Raw genomic sequence first — 16,177 nt, forward strand, 5'->3', positions numbered from 1 at the left:
TTTTTTTTTTTTTTTTTTTTTTTTAAAAGGTTAATGGGTGGGGGGGGCTGTTGGGTTACTTACTGGTATAGGGTGGATACGTTGACTTGAGTAGGGTGATCATTGCTTGGCACAACATCGAGGGCCGAAGGGCCTGTTCTGTGCTGTACTGTTCTATGTTCTATATGAGGCGCCCAGAATCATAACCGGGTGAAGTAATTATTTTACTTAATATACTATGCGGCCCTTTGTGAATTGTGAATTTCTGAATGCGGCCCTTGCACGGAAAAGTTTGCCCACCCCTGATCTAGAAGGACAAAGGCACCATAACCTGCGAGTTCCCTTCCAAGCCATAAACCGCCCTGACATGGAAATATATTATTGATCATTCATTGTTGCTGGGTCAGAATCCTGGAACTTACTTCCTAACAGCGCAAAGGTGTGCCTACTCCAGATTGACTGCAGCAGTTCAAGAAGGCAGCTCACTACCACCTTCTCAAGGACAGTTAGGAATGAACAACAAATACTTGCCTTGCCTGCAACGTCTCATGAAAGTACAGAATTACTCCTGTCCCTCCATAGCTTGGAATCCGTTTCAAATAAAGAATACCTCCTTTATTTTCTCCTTTCTCTATAAAGCACCATAGAACCTATTTTTATATTACAGATGCTATGTAAATGCAAGTGAGTGGAGGAGTTGTCAGGAGTTGGTGGAGGCAAAATATTTTGCTGATTTTTTATTCAAACAAAAATAGTTGAAATAAAGTGAAATTATTATTTGCATTTATTATTTGAGACTATCAATCCAATCACTTCTAGGAATGTAAATATAAGGAATATTAAGATTAGAATAAGATTTATTTCAAGCACTGAATATAATTGAAAGTTAATTCCGCATGAACACCGGTTTCAATCATCTCTAAACAAAGAAGAAGGATTGATCAATATTCAAGCTGTTTCAGACATTTCTCGAAAATAATCCTGGAAAACCAGAGATGATTTGTTAGAACAGTGAGGAAATCTTATATCGTTAGGTTAAATAAACATGTTTAATAAGTTTCATGTTTACTGTTCAGGTTCAGTATCTGGTGGAAAAAGGTGCAATGATTGAGCATGTTGACTGCAGTGGAATGCGTCCATTAGACAGAGCAATTGGATGTTGCAACACTTCAGTGGTGCTGATGCTGCTCAAGAAAGGTGCAAAACTAGGTACGACTTTGACTGTCAGGAAACAAGACTACAGAAATGAATTGTAGCATTTTTATAAGCTATGCTGCCATTTTTGCTTATAATTTTGACTGACAAAGAAGGGGAGCTGATTTGTCCTTGACATACTGTTATAAAGTATGCAGCTAAATTTTTTGTCGATGTCTTTTGTTCCGATTGATTGAAAATATGAGATTTCCCTGTTTCAAGAAAAATCTGAAATTTGATGCTTGGTGTTATTTATCTGGTCCCATTCACAAAGGTCCTCTAAAGCTCCATATGAAAATCCAAGTTCTTTCCTGTACAAATATCATGTAATTTATTTTCAAGAATGTCAGATGTATTTGCATCTTTAGACATTTTTGTTTGTAATACAACTGTTTTGTGCAGACCATTTTACTTGGATTTACATTTTATTGCGATAATGTGTTTGTAACCAGCTATTCAACCCAAATTAAAAGTATTTTAAATACAGACATCTGTTAATTGGATAATTAACAATGTTACTGAACACTATTTAAGTATTGAACAGTGTATTGCTTCATTTAATTGGCAGAAATTATGTCTCTCCTGGACAGTGCCAAATAGCACGGATGTTAATTGACAGTAGAGAGGGATTACTAATTGCTATGCATTTGTGTGGATTGATTACCAAATGTGCAGTGGGTGCAACTGCATGCAAGAGGAAAATAAGTAATTTGATGTCCCTTAATTATTAATTTTATGGTCTTGGGCAATTATTATTAGATAAGGGTACCAAGGCATATTGGAGGTAAGGTGGATAAATAGAGTTTAGGTATAAATCAGCCATGGCATAACTGAATGATGGAGCAGGTTCGAGTGGCTGAACGGCATATTGATATCCCTATGGCATCATTGTTTATCATAGAATTTACAGTGCTCTTGGAAAGAGCACTCACTTCCAACCTGTCCCTGTCACCCAGTAACCCCACCTAACCTTTTTTGGACACTAAGGACAATTTAGCATGATCAATCCACCTAACCTGCACATGGTTGGACTGTGGGAGGAAACCGGAGGAAACCCACGCAGACACGGGGAGAACATGCAGACTCCACACAGACAGTGACCCAAGCCGGGAATCGAACCTGGGACCGTGGAGCTGTGAAGCAACTGTGCTACCGTGCTGCCCTTGAGCTATATAGTTAGTTTGAAGTAAATTTGCATTTGGTGTCAACTAACACTGACGCAAGATAAATGATTAAGCAGTTGTACTTTCAGTTGATCACATCAATGTGATAGTCACATTACCCATCTCGGCTTATCATAAAGGAAAATAAACTCTGCAGTCTCCTACCATCTGCATTTCATTTGCAGTGAGCAATATGCTGCCATGCAACTGCCAATGGTTCAGTACTGATCAGGCTCCAATTCAAGACCAGAATTAGATTTTCGAAGACTGCAAATGGCTATATCAACATGACCTGACTTTATCAGCATCTTCCTGACATTACTTCTGAAAGTTTCAAAATACTTTGGGGACGATTCTCTGGTTGCATTACTTTGAGCGCAAATCTTGCTGTGTCAGGCGAATTCTGCGAGAGACCCGAAATGGGATACGCGGCAGGTGTCAAACAGTTTTCGATGCTCTCGGGCCCTCCTAGCAGATGTGACCTGGTTCATGCCCTCACTCGGCATCAACCAGATTAGCATGTTAAAATTCTCATTTAAATATGCAGAATGGGCTTTAAGCTGCATTCACCTGTCTCCGCCAATTCTCCCACTCTCCGATGGGAGACTCACTGGTATGTAGTTCCCTGGCTTATGTCAACCTTTCTTAAATAGTGGGACCACATCAGCTGTTCTCCAGTCCTCTGGCATTTCCCCTGAGGCCAGAGAGGAATTGAAAATTTGAGTCAGAGTCCCTGCAGTCTCCTCCCTCGTTTTGCACAGCATCCTGTTACACAATTCATCTGGACATGGAGACTTGTCCACTTTTAAGCCTGCCAACACGTCTAATACCTTGTCACTCCCTATGACAATTTGCTCAAAAACCTTGCGGCACGGTAGAACAGTGGTTAGCACTTTTGCTTCACAGCTCCAGGGTCCCAGGTTTGATTCCCGGCTTAGGTCACAGTCTGTCTATGAGGAGTCTGCACGTTCTCCCAGTGTCTGCATGGGTTTCCTCCGGGTGCTCCGGATTCCTCCCCCAAATCAGGAAAGACATGCTTATTAGGTGAATTGGACATTGTGAATTCTCCTTCAGTGTACCCGAACAGGCGCCGGAGTGTGGCGACTAGGGAATTTTCACAGTAAGTTCATCGCAGTGTTAATGTAAGCCTATTTGTGACACTAATAAAGATTATTATTATTAGCAGTCTCTGTCCCCGAGTTGTATATCTATCTACCTCATTCGCTTGGGTGAAGACAGATATGAAGGATTCATTCAACACCCTACTAATATCCTTTGGCTCCACCCACAGATTTTACTGTTAGTCTCTACTCTTTCACTGGTTATCCTCTTCCCATTGATTTACTAATAGAATATCTTGGGATTTTCCCTACTTTTACCAGCTAGAGCTTTCTCATATCCCCTCTTTGCTCTCTGAATTGCTTCCTTAAACTTCATCCTGCACTTTCTGTACTCCACGAATGCCTCCTTTGATTTGCTCTCCTTTTACTTGCTTAAAAACCTCTTTTTATTATCATCATACCCCATGGTTCTCTTGTTTGTTACTCCTTCCTATTATTCTAGAGGGAACATATTGGGCCTGTACCCTCCACGTGTCCTTTCTGAACGCTCCCCACTGCTCTTCTGTAGGTTTCCCCACAATTAACTCTTTCCAGTCTACCTTGGTCAGATCCTGCCTTTTTAATAAAATCTGCTCTTCCCCCAATCAACAACCTTCTTTTGCAATTTGTCCATAACAAACTTAAATTATGTAGTACATTGTATATATTGTGTTGCCCTATTATGTATTCTCATGTATTTTCTTGAATTCTGTTTAATTCCCTTTTCTTCCCATGTACTGAATGATCTGTTGAGCTGCTTGCAGAAAAAAACTTTTCACTGTACCTCGGTACACGTGACAATAAACAAATCCAATTCAATCCAATCCAATTGTACCATGTTGTGGTCGCTATCACCAAAATGCTCCCCACCAACACGCAAACCACCTGTCCAGCTTCATTCCCCAGAATTAGGTCCAGCACCGCACCATCCCTTGCTGGACCGTCTATATATTGAGCTAAAACGTTCCCCTGTTCTCCTGAGCTATAAAGTTCGCATTTATTACCCTATTATTATTTTTAAACAGCTCTGTGACTTGCGCACATATTTGCTGCTCCATTTCCCACTGACTATCTGGGGGTCTAGAATAAGCACCTCGCAATGTGACTGCCCCTTTTTTGTTCCTAAGCTCTACCCACAAAACTTCATTTTATGTCCCCTCCAAGATATCATCTCTCCTTACCGCAATAACTGACTCATTAACTAATAATGCAATGCCTCCTACTCTTTTACCCATTCTGCCTCGCATGAAGATTCCATATCCTGGGATGTTTTTTTTAAAAATATTCTTATTCTCCTTTTTCACATTTTCATCAAATAAAACACCCAACAACAGATAACCAACAATAGCAAATACAATGGCAATCCCCTAACCAACAACCACTTTATCCGACCAACCCCCAACATCTTAAATACAGAACAAGAAATAAAAAAGAATCCACGGTCATCCCACTGTCAGGTGGATGTACCTTTAAGAAATGGGTGTTTATCAAATAGCTGCAGTGATGTCAGCGTGTGGGTGGAGCTGGGATGTCTGTCTTTCACTTTTGTTTTAGAGCTGGCAGCTGCAGGGTGTTTAATTTCGTTTTTAGAAGTGGATAGCTGCATTCAAAGCAAGCAGCTGTATAATGATCTCGCTCACTAAAAGCTAAAAATGTCTCCAGATCATTGATTTCAAAGTTTCTGTAAGGAATGCAAATCTGCTGTCTTTATTTTAAAAAGGATTTAACTTATGGATGTTGTTTGGGAAGTTATTAAGAATATTGTATTTGGGAAAGTATCAGTGTTTTAGTTGAGATGTTCATTGTGTGTTTATAAAATGTTAACTGGATTCATAGAATAACCATTGTTTTGTTTTAAACATACTTTAGCTCTCTGCACCACACTTGTAAGGTGGGCCCTTGTGCTCCCCATAACCAAAATCTATTTAAAGTTGTGGGTCAGGTGAACTCCATGATATACTTCGGGGTTCTCTAAACCCTGGCCCATAATACTATACATAATGAAATGAAATGAAAATCGCTTATTGTCACGAGTAGGCTTCAATGAAGTTACTGTGAAAAGCCCCTAGTCGCCACATTCCGGCGCCTGTCCGGGGAGGCTGGTACGGGAATCGAACCGTGCTGCTGGCCTGCTTGGTCTGCTTTAAAAGCCAGCGATTTAGCCCAGTGAGCTAATCACCAATAACCTATAAATTCTAATCTCCCACCCCCTAAAGCTATATCCTGGGATGTTGAGCTGCCAGTGGGTTTGCACTGAGTGCTGAATTTGGGTGCATTTGAGTGCTATAGTGAGAGTTTGGTGACTGAGGGAGTTAGGTGAGGAGGGAGTAAGGTGCTCCTTTTTATTTCATTTCCTACATTCCCTCAAAGAGCATGAAGGGAGCCGGGTGTTTACAGAGTACAGCTGACTGGGAGCAGTCGGAGGGCGGAGTCCCAGTTGGTCCACAGTGCAGCTGTATTCAAGAAGGTAAGAGGGGATGGAGGTTAGGTCAGTTGCATGCTCCTCCTGTAGGATGTGGGTGGTGAGGGATACCACTGGTGTCCCCACTGACTACCTGCGGGAAGTGCACCCAACTTCAGCTCCTCTGAGACCGTGTTAGGAAACTGGAGCTGGATGAACTTTGGATCATCTGGGAGGCAGAGGGGGTAATAGAGAAGAGTTACAGGGAGGAAGCCACATCCAAGGTACATGACAGGAGTAGCTGGGTTACAGTCAGGGGAAAGAAAACGAATGGTCAGACAGTGTAGGGATCCCTCATGGCCGTTCCCCTTCAAAACAAGCATACCGTTTTGGATGCTGTTGGGGGGGATGACCTACCGGCTGAAGGCCCTAGTGGCCAGGTCTCTGGCACTGAGTCTGGCTCTGGGGCTCAGAAGGGAAGGGGGGAGAATAGAAAAGCAATAGTGATAGGAGACTCAATGGTTAGGGAATAGATAGGAGATTCTGTGATTGCGAGCGAGACTCCCGGAAGGTATGTTGCCTCCCGGGTGCCAGGGCCAGGGATGTCTCTGATCGTGTCTTCAGGATCCTCAAGGGGGAGGGTGAGCAGCCAGAAGTCGTGGTGCACATTGGTACCAACGACGTAGGTAGGAAAAGGTGTGGATGTAATAAACGAGTTTATGGAGTTAGGCTGGAAGTTAAAAGCCAGGACAGACAAGAGTTGTCATCTCTAGTTTGTTGCTGGTGCCACGTGATAGCGAGGCTAGGAATAGGGAGAGAGTGCAGTTGAACACGTGGCTGCAGGAATGGTGTAGGAGGGAGAGCTTCAGGTATTTGGATAATTGGAGCACATTCTGGGGAAGGTGGGACCTGTACAAGCAGGACGGGTTGCATCCGAACCGGAGGGCCACCAATAACCTGGGAGGGAGGTTTTCCAGTAATCTTCGGGAGGGTTTAAACTAATTTGGCTGGGGAATGGGAACTGGACTTGTCTACCCGCAGCTAAGGTAGCCAATGTTCAGGACGTCAAAGCGTGTAGTGAGGCACTGGGGAAGGTAACACTGACAAAGGAGAGTACTTGCAGGCACGGAGATGGGCTGGTGTTTATACTTCAATGCAAGAAGCATCAGGAATAAGGTGGGTGAACTTAAGGCATGGATCGGTACTTGGGACTACAATGTGGTGGCCATCACGGAAACTTGGATAGAAGAGGGGCAGAAATGGTTGTTGGAGGTTCCTGGTTATAGATCTTTCAATAAGATTAGGGAGGGTGGTAAAAGAGGTGGGGGGTTGCATTATGAATTAGAGATAGTATAACAGCTGCAGAAAGGCAGTTTGAGGAGGATCTGCCTACTGAGGCAGTATGGGTTAAAGTCAGAAATAGGAAAGGAGCAGTCACCTTGTTGGGAGTTTTCTATAGCCCCCCCCCCCCCCACCCCCCCCACCCCCCCTCCCAATGGCAGCAGAGATGTGGAGGAACAGATTTGGAAACATATTTTGGAAAGGTGCAGAAGTCACAGGGTAGTACTCATGAGTGACTTCAACTTCCCAAATATTGAGTGGAAACTCTTTAGATCAAATAGTTTGGATGGGGTGGTGTTTGTGCAGTGTGTCCAGAAAGCTTTCTAACACAGTATGTAGATTGTCTGACCAGTGGGGAGGCCATACTGGATTTGGTACTTGGTAATGAACCAGGGCATGTGATAGATTTGTTAGTGGAGGAGCATTTTGGAGATAGTTACCACAGTTCTGTGACTTTCACTTTAGTAATGGAGAGGGATAGGTGCGTGCAACAGGGCAAGGTTTACAATTGGGGGAAGGGTAAATACGATGCTGTCAGACAAGGACACAATTGAAATGTGGAACTTGTTCAAGGAACATATATTAAGTTTCCTTGATATGTATGTCCCTGTCAGGCAGGGAAGAAATGGTCAAGTGAGGGAACCATGGTTGATGAGAGGTTGAATGTCCTGTTAAGAGGAAGAAAGATACTTGTGTAAGGCTGAGGAAACCAGGTTCATACAGGGCGCTTGAGGGATACAAGATAGCCAGGAGGGAACTGAAGAAAGGGATTAGGAGAGCTAAGAGAGGGCATGAAAAATCTTTGGCGGGTAGAATCAAGGAAAACCCCAAGGCCTTTTACACATGTGAGAAATATGAGAATGACTAGAGTGAGGATGGGTCCGATCAACGACAGTAGCGGGAGATTGTGTGTTGAGTCAAGAGATAGGAGAGGTCCTGAACGAGTACTTTTCTTCAGTATTTACGAATGAGAGGGGCCATTTTGTTGGAGAGGACAGTGTGAAACAGACTGGTAAGCTTGAGGAGATACTTGTTAGGAAGGAAGATGTGTTGGGCATTTTGAAAACCCTGAGGATAGACAAGTACCCCGGGCCTGACGGGATATATTCAAGGATTCTATGGGAAGCAAGAGATGAAATTGCATAGCCTTTGGCAATGATCTTTTCGTCCTCACTGTCAACTGTATAACTGCTATCTATGACGCTTTCCGCCACCTACATGCTCCTAAGTGCATCCAACTGCTGCTCCAACCGAATCATGCGGTCTGTTAGGAGCTCCAGTTGGGTGCATTTTCTGCAGATGAAGCCATCCGGGACGCTGGAAGCCTCCCGGACCTGCCACATCTCACAGTCAGAGCACTACACCCCACTAATTGACATTGCGTCAATTAATTAGTAAATTAAATTGAAAAGTTTAAAAAACAAAGTTATTGTTAACTATATATTTCCTAGCACTAGATTTCTACTATAAACGTGAAAACTGAATACAGTACTCTCCAATCTCTGGCTTAGATACCCCTCTAAATTATAATTAAGTAATAAGTAATTATGTTTAGTTAGTTTAACAATGCTTAATTTTTAAATTCAGTGTAGCTTCCCAACCAGCCAATCGGGTCACAGCTTTACTGTGATGTCACCTCAGTTCTCTCTCTCTCTCTCTCTCTCTCTCTCTCTCTCTCTCCTCCCCCCCCCCCCCCCCCCCCCCCACCCCCCAAACACACAATTTGAAACGGTAATAAAAATAAATAAAAAAGAAATAAAAATAAAAATCACTTGCCTTCCCAGGTTCTCAGATGCTCTCTGGTCTCCCTGCAGATTAAAAGTTCAGGCCAGAAGAAAGAGAGAGAACAAAACAGTAGAACAAAACATAAAGCAATCAAGTCAGGGAATACAGCAGTAGTAAATTTCAAGGGAGTAAGACAAGGCTGAATGGCCTCTACTTTAATGCCAGGAGTATTATAGATAAAATGGATGAATTAAGGGCGAGGAAGGGGCAAGATTAGAACACAGAAAAATACAGCACAGAACAGGCTCTTTGACTCACGATGTTGTGCCGAATATTTGTCCGAGATTAAGAACAAATTAATCAACACCCCATTATTCAACCGTTATCCATGTACCTATCTAATAGCCGCTTGAGGGTCCCTAATGTTTCCGACTCAACTACGTCCACAAGCAGTGCATTCCATGCCCCCACTACTCTCTGGGTAAAGAACCTACCTCTGACATCCCCCCTATATCTTCTACCATTCACCTTAAATTTATGTCCCCTTGTAATGGTTTAATGGTTTGTTCCACTCCGGGGGGGGGGGGGGGGGGGGGGGGGGGGAGGAGAGTCTCTGACTGTCTATCTATTCCCCTGATCATCTTATAAACCTCTATCAAGTCTCCCCTCATCCTTCTGCGTTCTAATGAGAAACGGCCGAGCACCTTCAACCGTTCCTCGTAAGACCTACTCTCCATTCCAGGCAACATCCTGGTAAATCTCCTTTGCACCTTTTCCAAAGCTTCCACATACTTCCTAAAATGAGGCGACCAGAACTGCACACAGTACTCCAAATGTGGCCATACCAAAGTTTTGTACAGCTGCATCATCACCTCACGGTTCTTAAATTCAATCCCTCTGCTAATGAATGCTAGCACACCATAGGCCTTCTTCACAGCTCTATCCACTTGAGTGGCAACTTTCAAAGACCTATGAACATAGACCCCAAGATCTCTCTGCTCCTCCACATTGCCAAGAACCCTACCGTTAACCCTGAATTCCGCATTCATATTTGTCCTTCCACAATGGACAACCTCACACTTTTCAGGGTTAAACTCCATATGCCACTTCTCATACCAGCTCTGCATCCAGGCTGAATCTTTGCCATCAATCACCACTCTCTGACTTCTATGGGTTAGCCAGTTCGTTATCCAACTGGCCAAATTTCCCACTATCCCATGCCTCCTTACTTTCTGCATAAGCCTACTACGGGGAACCCTATCAGATGCCTTACTAAAATCCATGTACACCACATCCACTGCTTTACCTTCAGCCACGTGCTTGGTCACCTCAAATAATTCAATAAGACTTGTGAGGCAAGACCTAGCCCTCACAAATCCGTGCTGACTATCCGTAATCAAGCAGTGTCTTTCCAGATGCTCAGAAATCCTATCCCTCAGTACCCTTTCCATTACTTTGCCTACCACCGAAGTAAGACTAACTGGCCAGTAATTCCCAGGGTTATCCCTATTCCCTTTTTTGAACAGGGGCACGACAGTCGCCACTCATATGTTGCAGCTGTATAGAACCTTAGTTAGGCCACACTTGGAGTATAGTGTTCAATTCTGGTCGCCACACTACCAGAAGGATGTGGAGGCTTTAGAGAGGGTGCAGAAGAGATTTACCAGGATGTTGCCTGGTATGGAGGGCATTAGCTATAAGGAGCAGTTGAATAAACTCGGTTTGTTCTCACTGGAAGGACGGAGGTTGAGGGGCGACCTGATAGAGGTCCACAAAATTATGAGGGGCATAGACAGAGTGGATCGCCAGAGGCTTTTCCCCAGGGTAGAGGGGTCAATTACTAGGGGGCATAGGTTTAGGGTGCGAGCGGCAAGGTTTGGAGTAGATGTACGAGGCAAGTGTTTTTTTACACCAAGGGAACTCACTGCTGGAGAAGGTGGTGAAAGCAGGGACGATAGTGACATTTAAGGGGCATCTTGATAAATACATGAATAGGATGGGAATAGAGGGATACGGACCCAGGAAGTGCAGAAGATTATAGTTTACTCGGGCAACATGGTCGGCATGGGCTTGGAGGGCTGAAGGGCCTGTTCCTGTGCTGTACTTTTCTTTGTTCTGCTAACAGTCGCGGCCCTTCTCCCAGCTGAATTAGTTTAAACTCCTCCCATCAGCACTAGCAGATCCACCAGCAAGGATGTTAGTCCCACTCTGGTTCGGATGTAAACTGTCCTGCTTGTACATGTCCCACCTTCCCCAGACACGGTCCCATGGTCCAGGAGAATCTAAAACTCTCCCTCCTGCACCAATTCTTAAACCCCAATTCATCTGCGCTATTCTCCTATTTCTGTATTTGCTAGCACGTGGCACTGGCAATAATCCAGAGATTACAACCCGAGAGGTCCTGCTTTTTAGTCTCATGCTAGTGATTATAATTCTGTGTCTCGCCTGATTCAATTTCTTTTTAGGTACAATTCTGCTGATGAGAATTTGATTTAATTTGGGACTTCAGTAGGAGAGCTGTGTATTTTCATTGGCAACTGTCGGAATATCTGGTTTGTCAGTTGTTTGACAAAAGTATTCTTTGTTGATGTACACGTGCTACATTTCCCATTTACACCATAGCTTTGGTCAGATTTTCCACTCCACATTTTTTCTTTAATTGTAAATGGCTTGATGGAGGTATTGAAAAACAGATTGAAAAATTTAGACCGTCAGTTAAACTATAGTTTTACTTTTTTAATTGTGGAAATTTTGTTGGGAGATCATCTTAAAATGTACTACTTTGTTGTTGATATAGTCTGATTTTTATTAATTCTTTTCACTATTATATACCAACTCACAAAGGTGGCTTACTTTTGCAAATAGGTTTGTTTCATTGCTTTCAACACCCTTGTTGCTGTTTCTGCCATCAGTGTCCTTATTTTTCTCTGCGAAGAAGTATGCCCTACAGCACCTCAGCTGGGCAACAATGTGACAGTATCTATCCTGGAAGAGTTATCTTAAAGCTGCATTAATCTGCCATTTAATGCTATTAATAATGTCCAGTGATTTGATTATTTTAATAAAGTATTGCCAAAATACTACCTGTTTGCGGCAGCACAGGCTCGAAATGTTTATGTTGGAATCATCATTTCCAAAGAAAACTATGAACATTGACTCACTCATCAATAAATTAATGCCTACTTAGAATAAAGTAATCCGCTAATACTTGAGGGGCAGCATACTGGTTAGCACTGCTGCCTCACAGCGCCAGGGACCTGTAAACTACTGACCATGGGTAACTGTCTGTGGAGTTTACAAATTCTCTCCGTGTCTGTGTGAGTTACCCCCGAGTGCTCTGGTTTCCTCCCACAGTCCAAAGATGTGCAGGTTAGGTGGATTGGCCATGCTAAATTGGAGGAAGAAATTGCAAAACAGATTATGGATAGGTGTGGAGGTCTCAGGGTAGTTGTCATGGGTGACTTTAACTTTCCAAATATTGATTGGAACCTCTATGGGTCAAACAGTTCGGATGGGGCAGTATATGTACAGTGTGTGCAGGATGGTTTCCTGACACAATATGTGGATAGGTCGACAAGAGGGGGGGGCCACATTGGATTTGGTACTGGGTAATGAACCGGGCCAAGTGTTAGATTTGTTTGTGGGAGAGAACTTTGGAGATAGTGACCACAATTCGGTGTCGTTCACTATTGCAATGGAGAGGGATAGGTCTATACGGCAGGGCAAGGTTTATAATTGTGGGGGGGGGTAATTATGATGCGATTAGGCAAGAATTAGGGAGCATAAGATGGGAACAGGCACAAATGAAAAGTGGAGCTTGTTCAAGGAATAAATACTGCGTGTCCTTGATAGGTATGTCCCTGTCAGGCAGGGAGGAAATGGCCGTGTGAAGGAACCATGGTTCACAAAAGCGGTTGAATGTCTTGTCAAGAGGAAAAAGGAAGAGTATGTAAGGATGAGAAAACAAGGTTCAGTTGGGTACTTGAGGGTTACAAGGTAGCAAGGAATGAGCTTAAAAAAAAAAGGGCTTAGGAGAGCTAGGAGGGTCCTTGGTGTGTCGGATATAGGAAAACCCCAAGGCTTTTTACTCTTATGTGAGAAATAAAAGAATGACCAGGGTGATGTTAGGGCTGGTCAAGGACAGTAGTGGGAACTTGTGCATGGAGTCAGAAGAAATAGGAGAGGCGTTGAATTAATACTTTTCTTCAGTGTTCACCAAGGAGAGGGGCCATGTTTTTGAGGATGAGTGTGAGATACAGCTGGAGGAGGTAGATGTTCTGAGGAAGGATGTATTAACAATTTTGAAAAACCTTGGGGTCGACAAGTCCCCTGGACCAGATGGGATATATCCAAGGATTCTTTGGGAGGCAAGGGATGAGATTGCAGAGCCTTTGGCTTTGATCTTTGGGTCCTCACTGTCCACGGGGATAGTGCCAGAGGACTGGAGAGTGGCAAATGTTGTTCCTCTGTTCAAGAAAGGGAATAGGAATGACCCTGGTAATTATAGGCCAGTTAGTCTTTCTTCGGTGGTCGGTAAGTTAATGGAAAAGGTCCTGAAGGATAGGATTTATGACCATTTGGAAAGATGCAGCTTAATCTGGGATAGTCAGCACGAATTCGTGAAGGGTGAAAAATTCGTGAAATTTGTCTTGCCTCATAAATTTGATTGAATTCTTTGAGGAGGTAACTAAGTGTGTAGATGAAGGTAGAGCAGTTGATGTCGTATACATGGATTTTAGTAAGGCGTTTGATAAGGTTCCCCATGGTCGGCTCATGAAGAAAGTAAGGAGGTGTGGGATAGAGGGACATTTGGCCAATTGGATAAGTAACTGGCTATCACATAGAAGACAGCGTGGTGGTGGATGGAAAATTTTCAGACTGGACACCAGTTACCAGCGGTGTACCACAGGGATCAGTGCTGGGTCCTCTGCTATTTGTGATTTTTATCATTGACTTGGAGGAGGGGGCTGAAGGGTGGGTCAGTAAATTTGCTGATGACACCAAGATTGGTGGAGTAGTGGATGAGGTGGAGGGCTGTTGTAGGCTGCGAGGAGACATTGATAGGATGCGTAGCTAGGCCGAAAAATGGCAGATGGAGTTTAACCCTGATAAGTGCGAGGTGATTCATTTTGGTAGAAAAAATTTGAATGCAGATTGCAGGGTCAACAGCAGGGTTCTGAGGAATGTGGAGGAACAGAGAGATGTAGGGGTTCATGTCCACAGATCTCTGAAGATTGCCACTCAAGTGGATAGAGCCGTGAAGAAGGCTTATAGTGTGTTAGCGTTTATTAACAGGGGGCTTGAGTTTAAGAGCCGCGGGGTTATGCTACAACTATATATGACCCTGGTGAGACCACATTTGGAGTATTGTATGCAGTTCTGGTCACCTCATTATAGGAAGGATGTGGAAGCATTGGAAAGGGTGCAAAGGAGATTTGCCAGGATGCTGCCTGGTTTGCAGGATAGGTCTTATGAGGAAAGGTTGAGGGAGCTAGGGCTTTTCTCTTTGGAGCGGAGGAGGATGAGAGGCAACTTAATAGAGGTTTATAAGATGATGAGGGGGATAGATAGGGTGGACGTTCAGAGACTTTTTCCTCGGATGGTTGTAGCTGTTACAAGGGGGCATAACTATAAGATTCAGGGTGGGAGATATAGGAGGGATGTCCGAGGTAGGTTCTTTACTCAGAGTGGTTAGAGTGTAGAATGGACTGCCTGCTGTGATAGTGGAGTCGGACACTTTAGGAACTTTCAAGAGATTATTGGATAGGCACACGGAGCACACCAGAATGACAGGGAGTAGGATAACGTGATCTTGGTTTCGGACAATGCTCGGCACAACATCGAGGGCCGAAGGGCCTGTTCTGTGCTGTACTGCTCTATGTTCTAAATTGCCCCTTAGGGTGGGGTTGCAGTAATAGGGTGAGGGATTGGGCTAGGTAGGGTGGTCTTTCAGAGGGTCGGTGCAGACTCGATGGGCCAAATTGCCTCCTGCCCTGTACGTATTCTATGAATACTTGAATCAGTACTTCTAAATGTGGCAATATTTATTTTTGACACCAAATGCTGATCTTTTCATGATGTGGAGATGCTGACATTGGACTGTGGTGGGTACAGTAAGAACAACAGGTTAAAGTCCAACAGGTTTATTTGGAATCACTAGCTTTCGGAGCGCAGCTCCTTCACCTGATAGAGTTGCGAAAGCTAGTAGTTCCAAATAAACTTGTGGTTCTTTAACCTGGTGTTGTAAGACTTCTTATTGTGTTATTTTCAAACAGCGTACCTTATTATTTGAGAACTAAGTATAAAATGGAAATCAGTGCAAGTATTTGGCAAATTAATCATATTGCCAGTGTAAATTTCAGTAGAACACCTTGCTTTAAGATTAAAAATAAGCCATCAAAGCTTTAAAATAAATTGGTTTTCTATATGGAAGTATAAGTCAACTGTATTTTAAGTCTCACTTTAACTTTTTAACCCTTTCATTCTCCTTTCCTTAAATGCTTCCATTAATACATTGCAAAGGCTGCAGAAATTCTTATGACTGTTCAGGTATTGGTTTTAAACAGAATTTGTTCTTGGGACGTAATTTGCCAGGGCAACTTTACAAATTTTCTTTGTAAGGTTATGACCGGGTCCTTTTCTAAAGTAAACCCATTTTGTTATTTGTGTAGGTAATGCAGCATGGGCAATGGCCACATCGAAACCAGACATTCTGATCATTTTATTACAGAAATTAATGGAAGAGGGAAATCTACTTTATAAGGTATTGCCCGGTTATCTTTTGAAATATATATAACTTCATTATGCAATAAATACATTTCAGAAGGCATTGTTTCTTTGACATATTTTGCTGTGATAATACTGTAATCCATTCTTCCCCAGGACCTTAGAATTATGGAGCTTGTACTGTATCTTGTTCAGTCTTCCCTCCAAAGAGACATATGAAATCCAGTCTTGCTTCACCTAATCACTTTTCCCTCCTACTGTTGTTCATCTTGATATCTTAAACAAAAATTATTGGGCCTTCAGTTAAGTTTCTCAATATTTAAAAAAAACTGAATAGAATCCAAAGTAATGGTCTCTTAAAATTGCAATTCCCATGATTGTGTGTTTTTAGTTTTTACTAAAGAACACAGTTCGAATGCCCAAGTTTAGAAAAAGCAGCTACATGTAACTTGTTTGAGAATGGAAGTAGTTCTAATCTTGGCACCTTCCTCATAATGCTGGAATGGAAGCAAATCTTAGTACTGTTAGAGATTCATCCAGTTTTGGTA

At 43.0% G+C, this 16,177-nt stretch overlaps 1 protein-coding gene across 3 annotated transcripts in view; it reads left to right on the top strand.

Moving 5' to 3' along the window:
• LOC119961966 (protein TANC1-like) overlaps window positions 1-16,177 on the top strand; it is a 145,192-nt gene that overhangs the window by 106,389 nt on the left and 22,626 nt on the right. For all 3 annotated transcript variants that reach the window (XM_038789625.1, XM_038789627.1, XM_038789628.1), the window contains 2 exons: window positions 1,056-1,188; window positions 15,575-15,666. In XM_038789625.1, coding sequence (XP_038645553.1) covers window positions 1,056-1,188; window positions 15,575-15,666 — 225 coding nt within the window. The remainder of the gene's footprint in view (window positions 1-1,055; window positions 1,189-15,574; window positions 15,667-16,177) is intronic.

Source organism: Scyliorhinus canicula, chromosome 2, assembly GCF_902713615.1.
Source record: "Scyliorhinus canicula chromosome 2, sScyCan1.1, whole genome shotgun sequence".
Classification (NCBI taxonomy): domain Eukaryota; kingdom Metazoa; phylum Chordata; class Chondrichthyes; order Carcharhiniformes; family Scyliorhinidae; genus Scyliorhinus; species Scyliorhinus canicula.